Source organism: Vespula pensylvanica, chromosome 25, assembly GCF_014466175.1.
Source record: "Vespula pensylvanica isolate Volc-1 chromosome 25, ASM1446617v1, whole genome shotgun sequence".
NCBI classification, from domain to species: domain Eukaryota; kingdom Metazoa; phylum Arthropoda; class Insecta; order Hymenoptera; family Vespidae; genus Vespula; species Vespula pensylvanica.
In genome coordinates, this window is record NC_057709.1 from 34,486 (window position 1) to 47,296 (window position 12,811).

Sequence of the window (12,811 nt, forward strand, 5' to 3'; positions counted from 1 at the left end):
CACGCGCGCGCGCACTATTTTACGCAAAACGTCGAATCAAACGCATCGTCGCATATTCTTCTTGCGGTGGCTTGCTACAGGATGAAATCGTCCTGAATATCTTTTCTCGGTAAAAATCGCGTAAAAAGGAAAGACCGCAGAAAATCACCGCTCCGTGGTCGCGGCACGACTGAACGGCGAACCGCCTCCGCGCCGGTTCCGCGACGCGTTCAGGTACGTACGAATGGTTCTCGTTCCCCTACTCCGACGGTTCTGATCCGTTAATATTTTAACTCGTTTGCTTTTTCTTCCTCGAAAATAATACCGTTCTCTCGTGTCTCATCGAGTTCGAAGGATTTTCGAGCACTTTGACGCAACACCGAAGCAAAATTTAGACAAATAATTCTAAAGTTTAACCAACGTTCGATTCCTTACTCGGCGCGAAAGGAGGTGCGCGCGAACGTTGGAAACCGGAGCAAGATACGGGGAGACGCTCGCTCCTGTTTACTTTTGTAACGGTATGCGCTCCGCCGATGACATTTTCCTTCTTTTGCGAGATATCTCGTCGTCGAGACGATACTCCTGACGTTTTGGCTATTATCCTTCGTTAATTGCTCCGATTCATTGATCAAAAATAGAGTACGATTCTGTCCTAACGAATAGCATTTTATTTAATAGGTCGAAGCGTTTCGTCGATGACTCGATTATACGTAACTCGAGACTCTTTTTCTTCGGAGACTATCAACTTCGTCTTTAAAATAGAAAACAGCCTTTAAATTTGTAGGAAAATTCTGAACCGGCAACCCTGCATTCGAATGTACATATGTATGCACACGGTCGATGTGTTGTAGCACGCGCTTTGTATGCGGCTAGACGAACGCACGGTACTGGCGTGTGTGTTGCGTTTCGTGTACGTACGCGCGCGTGTGCAAGTCCCTCCGCATATGTTCGAGCACTCGGTCGAGCGGGTGTAACCGGTTTCACCAATTTTTTTCCCGAAATACACACTCGCGATGGTTCGTAAAATTGTACGACCCCATTGTACTCGTTCGACATCTGGGAAAGCTAGTCTATATATACATGCATATTACATATATATGCATTAACACATACATGTATGGCGCGCGCGTCTGTGTGTGTGTGTGTGTGTATATATATATTCGCTTCATTAAAACCCTATGTCCGCGCGTACCACTTAACCTTTTTTTCATTCATAAAATGTCTAGAAATTCGAGATCTAGATCGAATCTTACGATTTTCGCAAACATTGGCATTAAAAACAACCATTTTCTCCGTTAGCCGACTCGAGCGAATTCTATTTTTTCCACCCACTCGTCGACTTTCTCTTGAACCTTTCGAAAATTCATGAAAACTCGGTCTTAGACGAATTTATCGTAGAGATGTGTTGCATCGTTTAGACACGCGCCATGATTTTCGAGGAAAAAAGTGGTAATACCATTTCATCGTGATTTCGTTCGTTCCTCAAAAGATTTCACTTTCTTAAACTAGTTTTTCGCGCGTCCATGAAATCGGTCGTACCACGAATTTTATTGCATTGCATCGACGATGCTAATGGAAGAGAATTATACGATTCGTTGAGCCGATCAATATCGGGATCGTACTTTCGCTACTGAATTTTCTTCCGCCACGTCAAGCACGTTTTCTTTCGATACAAAATTCTTTCCTTATCCTCCAAACTCTTTCTCTGCATCAAACGCTTTTGTAATACGGCCATATTATTTTATTTACATTTTGTAGATTCTTCTTCAATTCATTTTCGCTGAGATAGTTATAAAAAATTAAAAAGAAGAAAAAAAAATATTTGATGGAAGATTCTTTTTATTATAAATACCACGCACGCAATCGTTAAATGTCGATGCATGATCTATGAATAATTAATCAATGCTCTAATAATCTGAAAACTGAAATACGTCGGCCAATCTATAAAAATGAGTGATCTAAGTTGAACGAGATCGATCGTAACAACAGAAGGTCACATCCATCACACGGAAGATAACAGCAGATCGGACAGGAGACTTGTACCGAGCTTCGTCGATAAGGTAAAATTCTAAATTGGTTAACCGAGTTCGTACGATTTGAAAATACTCGCTGCGATAATATTGCATTTTGTTATTACTTTATACGATACGAATGTACCGAAAAGGACGCTATATTACAATAATGTATCTCGATCATAGTAAAATGTCGAAAAAACCTTAAAACTGCTAATATTATTAGATATATTTCGTAATGTAACATATCGAATGTTATTTTGAGGTTAGTAAAGTTTATTATCGTCAAGTTTGTGACAATACGTGTTTTTATTAAATATGCAAAGTTGTAATTAATTAATATGCAATCGCGTATATTAACGAGGAGATCGATTGTTTAAATTAATAACGTGAAATGGATAAACTAACGATCATTTCGGGAGCTCTATTTTTGGCAGCTGATATGTTTGCAATCGTTAGTCTGGGAATGCCTGACTGGATTATAACTGATGTTGGCGGTAAATATATTAAATGAAACAATAATTTTAACATTTAATCGTTGTTGGTACACGCAAAGATACAACCTATAAGAAAGTGTATGTTCGATAGAGTTGTGCAGGTTGAGTGATAGGTTAATGCAGATAGCGCAATATGAATATTTGTAGGAGATACGCGATTAGGTCTTATGTTGTCTTGTATGACGTTATACAACAGGCCAAGAGTTTGTTATACGCCTGATTTGGAGCCAGAATGGTTACTAGCCCTTGTTTTTATATTGGTCGGATGTATTTTAATAACAACAACTGTGATATTGCTGATCAGTTCGCATTGGGACCGTAATGTAATTCCTTACGCAAGATGGGTTGGATTTACGGCGAGTAAGTAGTTTTAAACGATTACAAGCGTAAGCGACATTGCCCGTCGTAATCTTCCCTCGTGGCAATGGTATGCACCCTTATGAAATAAATTAGAATGATATTATATCAGATATTTACTAATAATTTATTTGAAATCTCTTCAAAGTGCGTATAATAGATATTATTACATCATAAAATAATGTTACACTATAATATTTCAGTGGTACTATTTTGCTTGGCGGCTGTTCTATTTCCAATGGGTTTTTACATTGACGAAATTGGTGGACAACCGTACCAATTACCAAATTCACATCAAGTTGGAATCTCTTATATCCTCTTTGTTCTGGCACTATGGATCACAGTTATTTCTGAACTTTTTGCAGGAAAAGTATGTTTACCACATTTTTAGCGTTACGCGATGATATTTTCTAATTATGCCCTTTATACTAGTTTCTTTTTAATATTCAGTATTATATATTTTGAAAGGGATTACATTTCAAAGTTCAGCGAGACTTTATTAGATTGGGCTAAAATTTCTTAAAGAAACGACATCTTTTCAATCCGTTATACCTATTGATTTGCTTTTCTTACGTATTACGGTTAGTAAGCAAAAATAATTGTAATATAAAAAGTAAGTAAGTAAAAGTAAGTTAAAAAATATCCGAGTTACGCTAAAGAATTACTTGTCTACTTGTCAGTCCATTGTATTGTCCAAATTATCAGAGCAACGTATGCTTGTAACAATTTGAAAATTGCTATCCAATATTGCTGATGTTAAGATCAGCAGAGAGCCATTTTTAGATATTACGTTTCAAATGGTTTTTACTCGTTAAACAGAATTTTCCATGTGCTATAGAAATACATGATGAAGTAAAATATTCCTATTTTGCATATATTGTATCTTAATACACATGACAGCTTATACATAATGTATATACATAGATTTATTTTTTTTGTTTTTTTGTTTTTTTCTTTTTTTATAAACTAAATATTTATTTACAATTTATAGTAGATATACTAAAATGAAAAGAAATATATTGTATTTTACTGTTAAGTTACATACACTTGCAAAATTTCACTTATATCAAGATTTTATCTACATTATAAACATTTTACTTTATAGATAATGTATGTATGTAAATACGATATTTCATAATTAGAATTTCTAGTTTTACCATTTTGCATAGCTATAGTATTACTCAAATCTTATCTGTATATTACTCAAATTTCTTGTATTTCCACAAGAAATAAAAGTTTACACCATATTATACAGCTTTTCATAAAAGTGTGTGTGTGTGTGTGTATGCGTGTATATATATATATACTTTTTACTAGTTTGTTGTTTGTTTGACAATTTTATCACCATTAACGAACATAGATTTGCAGACTTTTGTCGGTGCAAAAATGGAAAGTATGTCGTATGTAAATATAAACGATACAGATGCAATCGGTTTGAAAGAAATTTTTCAACGATATGATTGATTGATTTACAATTGGTAAATATATATCTTATAATGGAGGTTCAGTACAATATTACCGCATAATAATCCTTACTTCAATAATGACTAAATTGTTAATTTTGATATATAAATTGACGAAAAATATTTCTCTTAAGTTGAGAAAAATGTAAAAATGCAAATACTATATAACTTTACCGTTCAAGAAAAAGTTCATTAAAATAATGATCTTTGAATAACAAACTGGTCTTGTTAGAAATATGTAAAAGTGACTTACTTATATGCAGAAATGACACACTTATGGACATTTGTTTCTAACGAAATACACGAGCTTATGAACATTATAATGGGATCGATGAACGTTACATTAATCTTGGTTTTTTTTTTTTCTCTCTCTCTTTAAGACAGGCAGTCGGTGCCAAAGATTTTAAGGCAAAATTGGAAAATATGTTCACACTTGCCCGATAAAAAACGTATTTCTCACTTATCGTAACTTTTAGTCTTATCTTTCTAAGAAACCTTAAGAAATCTTAAAAACACGAGTAACGAATATCAAAAGTTGGACACAGTAAATTCTATTGGGAATTCAGCAGACTTAAAGAAATTATTTGTACAGAACGATCAACAGGCATGTACGTGACGTGTAAAACAACTTATATAATTAAGCCTTTTGATAAAAAGATGACCAGAAATGATTAAATGTGAAATATATGACGGTATGTTTATATTTTAAACATAATTTAAGCGAACAAAGATTTCGATGCTTCTTAAACGAATGAACGTCGTTAAAAGGTTCTTTGTAAATGATATAAAATGACGGTTATTAATCCAGGAAAAAACTAATTAAATTGTAATTTCCTTCTACGGGAAGAAAAAGAGAAAAAAGAAAGAAGATCCAACGTGATCGCAAAAATTCACGTTATAAATTACTTTTCCATGTAAACACGCGCGCGAACGCCGACATAATACCATATATTCTTAGAAGAAACATATATACAAGAAATTTATATCTAATTTTTTATTTTATAAAGTATAAGCTTCTAATACCCAACGCCAATAAAATGTGCTAGTATGAACACTTGCTTTACCTTAGCTACTTTCAAGTTATGTATCAGAAAAACTACGCGTAAAACTAGTAACAGTTTAGTATAAATATTTGATGAGAGTGTAGTAAGATAAAAGGAAATAGTAATTCAATTTTACCATACTTTGTAACAAACGTTCTGCTTACTCAGATATAAATATCAACAATAAACGTGAAATCGTAAAAAGTGATACACTATATTTGTTTAGAATAGGACTTTTATCTATACAAATGAATAGTGATATTTCAACGAGTTCTACCTGCGTTTGATTGATTATTCCCGATAGTGTCGCACCTTCTATAATATAGTAAATAGGGTACGCTAGGAGGAACTGGATTTAAAACGTCATTCTCTGAAATACCTTGTAACGAACTGTCATCGTATCTTACCCAGCCTCCGTAGCCTACGTGAAAGGCATCGGTAACGTAGTGGCCTTTTGTTGTTTCTTTCCCAACGTGGTAAGTAACGGCGAATAATTTGTACTGCTTTTGTTTGGAATTCAATTTTTTTCCTATATTTGGTGACAAGAATTCTGAAAGATACGAACGATGGAAAGAGGGATTAATATATAACGCGTAAAAGTTGAGCCGTTTAAGGGAGAAACTTCACAAGGAACTTACTGGCATCCACCTTTAAATCTATGGGGAACTCTACTTTCTTAAATATCTTCGAACATCCGTTAAGCTTGTAATCAAACCACTTTAAATGTAATATAAGTATAACAGGTAATTCTTCCAAAGTGACTTGCTTCCAGGCTTCTATTTGCTGCTTCGTTTTACTACAAGTCATCCCTTCCAATTGGTCTTTTCCGACCAGTATTTCGAGCGCTCTTGTCACTGTCTCCGCCTTCTAATATAACAAGTAGACAAGTAAGCGGTGTAAACAAACGGTGCGAGTAAAATTCTTAATTCGAACAAACTACATCTATATATGCAGCGTAAATAATTGTACTTCGATATCAAGCTGCAACGTGAAGAAGGGTTGCACATTGTCGGTCGGTTGTTCTCCCACCCGAGATACTCTAGATCTTAATTGGCCGCGAAAGATATCCGACAACGGAGTCCGACCAAATTCGGTGCATCGTGTGATGGATCCTTTGTTCTTTGGTCCCATTACCTGCAATATACGTGTGTGCGTATAGACATAACGATTATACAATATATTCTTGATTCGAAGTTCTCTAACCGAGAGAATCTAAAACATCGTCTCTTACTTTCCATTCCTCTTCCGCGTGATTGTAATTAATGTTGGTCTCCGCGTTGGCAGCTGGATTTGGTTCATTGTTTACTAATTTAATAAGCTGAAAGAAACGATACTCGACATTGTAATGAAACAACTGTTGTGTCGGCAGTACGTGCGCATAAGAGATAGGACCGATAATCGTACCTCTAACATTTCGTCGTTGATACCATTTAGAAGGCACGAGAGAAATTCCTCTGCGTCCTCTTGTCGCCCTTCTACGGAGAACACTCCGGCGGCTGAAGTATTTTTTAGCATGGTGTACACGTAAGACGGTTCGAACGCCATACCGCTTTGTATGTCTACAATCGAATTATCTCCTCGTTTGTGTACCCTATCTTTTCTGGCTAATCTCGCGCTGTCCGACAGAGGTGTAAATTCGTGAACAAATTTGATCCTAGAAAATTGGAAAACATAAATATCAACGCGCGGGAGGGGAAACAAATTCCAATGTATATTTCATATACGTACATATTATCTATGAGCGGGGTGGACGAATTTTTGCAATTGCCTTTGGAATGCGGCAGAGCCATGAGAAGATTGTAAAAGGGTGGACACGCAAGTAACGCTTGTAATATGCTATTGATGTAACAATAGTTGCTACGATTCGTCAAGCCGCGCGGTAGCAAGCTTACCGTTTGCTTGTCCATCTGATAGTTTAATAAAAATTCTGTAAAGAGACATGAAAAGGGGGAAAAAAAGAAAAAAAGAAAAAAAGAGAAAAAAAAAAGGAAAGGGGGGGGGGAGGGAAAGGAAAAAGAATATTAGCGTAATTCAATGAAACGATCGGGTTACGTTGAAATCGTCATGAAAAATTGTTTCTTCCACGGAAACACGACTCACCGCCCATTCTAAAAACGGTAGGATCGTCATATTTGTTGAGCGTCGATTCCGTTTGCTGTTTCGTACAATCGCTCGGTACATTGTGCGCACTAGGAGGAAGACTTTCGTTTTCAAGAGATGGACTTCCAATACGTTGATCCCTTTGCACGATCGTTTGCAACGGCGTTTTCGGAGATGCGCTCTGTTCGATCACAGGTGTGGCTGGTAACGGATTGATTCGCGCCATTGGCTTGTACGTCGAAGGAGTACTTTGTAATTCCGAACTGCCTTTTTTGAGAACGTTTGCCCAAGACATATTCGGCGTGATAGAAGGCGAGGAACTTGCGGCGCTTGATACATTCGTAGGTATTAAAGAATTATTCGAAGCTTTTACGAGTGGCTCATCGGATATGCCTTTGGATGGGCCGTTTTCTTCGATTTGTACTTCGTTTTCACCGGACTTCGACGTAGACGTGGACAGTGTCTTAACGACAGTCGTCTTAATACTAGAAACAGTTTCATTTTTATATTCCTTCTCGCTTTCGCCGTTTTGTTTAACTTCGATGCTGCTATTAATATTTACACATGGTACATCGCTTTTCTCCGTACCGTTGCAAGCTTCGTTGACGGTCGAGACTATATTATGTTCTATTTTTACATTAACCGGTGACACTTTAGTATTGTTATTCGCGTTCTTCTTGGTGGCAGTACTTTCGTCCTCGTTATCGATGCAAGACTCTCGATTACTGTTATTTACGATAACCGTTGTCACGATGTTCGTCTGAGAGGAATTATTATCTTCCTCGTTTGACAATTGGTGATAGGATGGTTTGACGGATGAATATACATTTTGTGGACGTTTCTCTTGCGTTTTAGCAGCGGTCGTCGTTTTCAGACATTCTTGACTTTGCTGCGTGATAACGGATTGCGATTGTCTGCCGTATCTAATGTTATTAGACGAATGATGGTGCGACGGATAAGTAGGATGCGCATGCGGATGCGTATTTGTATGCGGATGGATAGTTGGCGAGGAATATATGGGGGGATAAAAGATTGGTCCGGCAACTTGATGTTGTTGCGGAGATACAGCGTGATCGGACAAAAAGTACATGACGGGTATCGGCGGGTGAAATTGACTCTGTTCGCCCATGTATCCAGAGTGTATTTCGGTGGTTTGATTGATGCCTCTGGTAAAATTGTCTCTTCTTATGCCTCTGCCTCGACTACGTCTTCCGTTTTCCCTTCCATACGAAACGTCATGAATTTCGTTTCCCGTATTGGGAAATATAGGATGCGAATAGGCTAATCCAGGAATATACGATTGTATATGAGCGTCGGTAGGAACGTTATACATAGGTTGCCAATCGCTGCACATCGTTGTTATTATCTGCTGGTTGTAGGGATGTGTTTGCGGAATTGCCGACATGACCATAGAAGAAGCAACGTTCGTCGGATTACTGCACTTTAAGAAACCTTCCTCGGTTCCTGCTGTAGAATCGACGAAGATTATTAGCACGTAATCGTCGCATCGAGAGAGTTGAAATGCAATTGTCGAAGGGTAGATACTTTAATTCGCTTTAATTACCATTTTGATACCAATGATTTTGCAATTCCGATATTTCTGTTACGGTCGAGTTTGCTTCGTGATTATTATCGACGGTATCCCATGGTAGTTTTAATGCGTCCGTGACATTACTAGATTTTAAAATTGCCATCAACTGATTTTTATCGCTATCACCCAAGTCGTGTAGATCCAAAAATTGAAAATCAAGCTGAAAGAAAAATAGATGAAGGATGTCCGACGTTACGCACGCACGCACGTGCGTACATAAACAAACGCACAGATTTTAATATTTCACTATACTTTTAAACATAAGATATAAGAACGATTATCCAACCGAAGATATCTCTGAACAATCAATCGAACGCATTTTCTCGTTGAAAGAACGTTTCGAAAAACTCGTTTCGAGCATATTTATCGATATACCTATTCAAAAGATTCGAAAGATTCATCGAAACAGTTGGAATAATCGTATGATATCGTAATTTCTGTAAGAAAAGAAAAAAATTGAGTCATCGGACGACGATTATTCTCGATAGAGTTAAAAAATGCTTGAATTCTAACCTTATAGATAGTGGTGTGCGAGCACATTCGATAGATCGAAACGGATAACGTTTGAAATTGTAAGGAAAATCATAATTAGTTGACTAAAACGTACCTCTTTCCGGACATCCATGCTTATGTCTATTTTCGATACAAAACATTAAAAACCGAGCGAACAAAAAGACATGAGTCTCTCCGGTGAGATTTCTATCGGCCAAAAAGATAAAATATTGGTGTTGTCTCAGTTTCTTATTTCGAATCAACGTAAAAGTTATATTACAAACGTTTCGATTATAAAAATGCAGTATTCGAATGATTCGTCAGGCAATAAAACGGACAATCAACAATTACACAACGCGAAGGTTCATATTTCGGCAGTTGTATGGATGAAATAGGCCAAGCACATTGTGTCTGCGATTTTAACATATCTCGCGTTGGTACCACTGAGCGCTCGTCTTTAGTTCTTTATAGGAACATTTCTTAGTTTTAGAAAGCTGGCAAAGTTACTGGATCGTTCGCAATGATTAGACGGAAAACGATTGGGACAAGGATTTGCGGCTGCAGCGATTGGACAAAGAATGTGGACAAAATGGTGGACAAAACGGTGAAGAAAACGGCGGACAAAACGGGGGACGAAACGGTGGACGAAACGGTGGACGAAACGGTGGACGAAACGGTGGACAAAACGGTGGACGAAACGGTGGACGTAGCGACGACGAAGAAGGGATAAAATCGGACAAATGGATGAAAAATCGTTCGCGTCGTCCAATTCAAGCAAACGGGTAAGTAACATCCCGTTGACTTTTAAACGACGCATCTTCGCCCGCATAAAACGATTAACATAGATTCGATCGATCGTCGCCTGAAAAGCATAATTCTATGGATCAACGGTCTCATGGGAATAGGGATATATCTTTTATTAATATATCGTAGGCACGGAGATCGTAATAAATGCTTTCTCAGCGATATCTCGGTATATGACCATAAGGGTAACGCGATCATAACGGTAAAGAACTTTAGAGGGACGGTTGAAAATTGAGACGCTCAGCGCCATCTAACCAACCGACGTCCGAACTAACCGGCGCGACTCCGACGATAGGCAACATCCGTACATGCGTGTATATAGCGAAAAGTCGAAAGTCGAGGAGAATCGGCTCGTAAAACTCGTATCGCTTAAAATATTAAATAACAACGAGCAAAGTTGCACCGTTCTTTGCGCATGAACGCACGATCGAAAGGAGAGCTCGAAATTATAGCGATCTATGCAATGAAGAGCGAAGAGCGCGAGTAATACTTTGAAGATCCGTACGTCTTGATTCTTGCGATCGAAAGAAGAAGAAGAAGAAGAAGAAGAAAGTCGTGCGCTAACTTTCTACACCTTTCGCACTTTTCCATAAGCGGTATCGCTCGGAGAGGAGAGAAAGAGAGGAAAAAGTACGTTTACGAAGGTAAAAGAGCCGGAGGGTGGCAAAGTTCCCTTAAATAATATAAAATTCAGACCAAGTTGATAAGCCGGGGCCGCGTTGAAAACTTTTCACTTGGCGCCTTCCATTTCTTATTATAATGAATGCATATCGGCTTATCTGAAACTGGAAACGAAGACCGTAAGAACCCTTTTTCGGTCTTCGCAGCTTGCAGTCTTCGGGATTTAAGGGGTGGCAGACGCAGGCTCGCGCGAGCGCCAGCCTCTCTCTCTCTCTTTCAGGCAGACATCAAAGTTCGACTTCCCTTCCAAAGTACGTTCGTTTTGATTTTCCCCGCCTCTCGCTCCTCGAGATCGTAGGATCGCGTCATTTCGTCTATCCTTCATGTACGCGTCAGCTGTTGGGCCGCTAGCCGGAGAGTTTAATTCGAAACGTCAGCGACGGATTGCGGTTTGCGAAACACTTGTAGCCCACGCAGCGGGCGTTAGTCGAACGTTAGCACGCTAACCCAGGAAGAAAGCTTTCCCGTTCTCATCGATATCCGCTACTTGCTACTTTACTCGTCAAGTAACCAAAGGATTTAACGTCGATGTAATAGAAATGGGAAACTCCGAGAGTATCCTTCGGAGCGAAGAATTATGCGAAAAGTTGTTGCAACGCGGGAGACGTAAAGCCTAACCGCAAAGCACTTTCATTAACGCGATGGAGGAAATAAAAGGCGAGGAGACAAATGGCCTACCTACCGTTAAATCATCGCGAAAAAGTTAGTAATTTAATAAGCAATTTCATGTAAATTTCGGGGGTCGTTAACGTTAACGGCACCGCGAACGCTCTTCCTCCAACATCGGGTACGTTCGTCCTCGGGCTTTCCTCTTAGTTACGAATAACTAGAAGAAAGAACGGGGACGAGATATCGAACGTTATCGAAGACAAAGTTTCATTTGTGACGTCGGCGGGGAGATCGAGTCGAGATCGTCTTCGAGTTCGGTTACACGTACGGAATATCTTAAAACGTGTAAGCTGGAATCGTGAGATCGGAGTTATAAGATCTTCTTCTAAGAAAAGAAAGGAAGGGGGATACTTTAAAAGAATTTTCGAGAAGCGCGAGAGTTCGTTTCCTCGGAAGAGTGGCATTTATTCGGCATTTATTCGGCATTTATTCGGCATTTATACGGCATTTATACGGCATTTATACGGCATTTATTCGGCATTTATTCGGCATTTATTCGGCTCACGAATGCCGGCGGTGCTTTCAAAAGCTCAGAAAGCGTTAGTCGGTATCTCGCGGGTAAGTAGTCGGCGTCGTGCGCGTCTGGCGCGTCTACTCGACGCGTACACGCTCGAGCGCGTTTGTGCGAGAGTTTAGCGCAGAGACGAGAGGAACGAGAGAGAAACCCATATAATATGCGGAGGACAACGCGCGCCGCTACTTTTTGCGCAATCTCCAAAGCAATATATCGATGTTTAGCAACCAATAAACGGATCCCTCAAAGAGAGAGGGCTTTTACCGTAAAGCGCGCCGGCGGTGCTTCGATGCTCCCGTTCCTTCCTTCCTTCCTCCCGTGCAGAGGGACGAGGGCGTACGATAGGATAGAGACATAGGATATGTATGGAGGGTATAGGGCGCGCGCACAGTCACGCGCGACTACGTACACGTTTTAACGCCGACAGGCAAAGCACGCCGCTTTTATAGCACAAAGTAAACGCGTTTATTCGGCCGTTTTGCCCGCGATCGCGATCCGGTACGCCAGTCTGCGAGGCCATTTAACGCCGCTTTTATGATAATCTTATCAATACCTCGAGCCCGTTTCCTCTTGCCCTACCGTTTTCTTTCCTCTCCTCTTTACATCGCT

General features: G+C 39.1%; 2 protein-coding genes across 3 annotated transcripts; one reads left to right on the top strand and one right to left on the bottom strand.

Moving 5' to 3' along the window:
- Positions 1-2,289: 2,289 nt before the first annotated feature.
- LOC122637269 (uncharacterized protein C16orf52 homolog A) lies at positions 2,290-4,095 on the top strand. Of its 2 annotated transcripts, XM_043829275.1 has the most exons (4): positions 2,290-2,488; positions 2,636-2,848; positions 3,049-3,215; positions 3,314-4,095. In XM_043829275.1, the coding sequence occupies exons 1-4, from the start codon at positions 2,386-2,388 to the stop codon at positions 3,356-3,358; spliced, it is 528 nt and encodes a 175-aa protein (XP_043685210.1). In that variant the 5' UTR covers positions 2,290-2,385; the 3' UTR covers positions 3,359-4,095. The 2 variants fall into 2 exon arrangements, with proteins under 2 accessions (XP_043685210.1, XP_043685212.1); XM_043829277.1 differs by having other exon boundaries at positions 2,293-2,488; positions 3,049-4,095.
- On the bottom strand, positions 2,964-9,973 carry LOC122637263 (ubiquitin carboxyl-terminal hydrolase 10). Its single transcript, XM_043829268.1, has 9 exons — positions 9,650-9,973; positions 9,016-9,202; positions 7,452-8,918; positions 7,080-7,278; positions 6,756-7,005; positions 6,583-6,669; positions 6,321-6,485; positions 5,990-6,218; positions 2,964-5,901 (listed from the first exon to the last, which is right to left on the bottom strand). Exons 1-9 carry the CDS (start codon positions 9,665-9,667, stop codon positions 5,615-5,617), a joined length of 2,889 nt encoding a protein of 962 aa, XP_043685203.1. The 5' UTR covers positions 9,668-9,973; the 3' UTR covers positions 2,964-5,614.
- Between the last annotated feature and the right edge of the window lie 2,838 nt (positions 9,974-12,811).

Coding starts and splice junctions, on each gene's coding strand:
- LOC122637263 (XM_043829268.1), bottom strand. Junction 8,919..9,015: donor AAATCATTGGTATCAAAATG/GTAATTAAAGCG, acceptor TCGATTCTACAG/CAGGAACCGAGGAAGGTTTC. Junction 6,486..6,582: donor ACGCGGAAGAGGAATGGAAA/GTAAGAGACGAT, acceptor CGTATATTGCAG/GTAATGGGACCAAAGAACAA.
- LOC122637269 (XM_043829275.1), top strand. CDS start 2,386: ATGGATAAACTAACGATCATTTCGGGAGCTCTATTTTTGGCAGCTGAT. Junction 2,489..2,635: donor GATTATAACTGATGTTGGCG/GTAAATATATTA, acceptor GAATATTTGTAG/GAGATACGCGATTAGGTCTT. Junction 3,216..3,313: donor CTGAACTTTTTGCAGGAAAA/GTATGTTTACCA, acceptor ATATTTTGAAAG/GGATTACATTTCAAAGTTCA.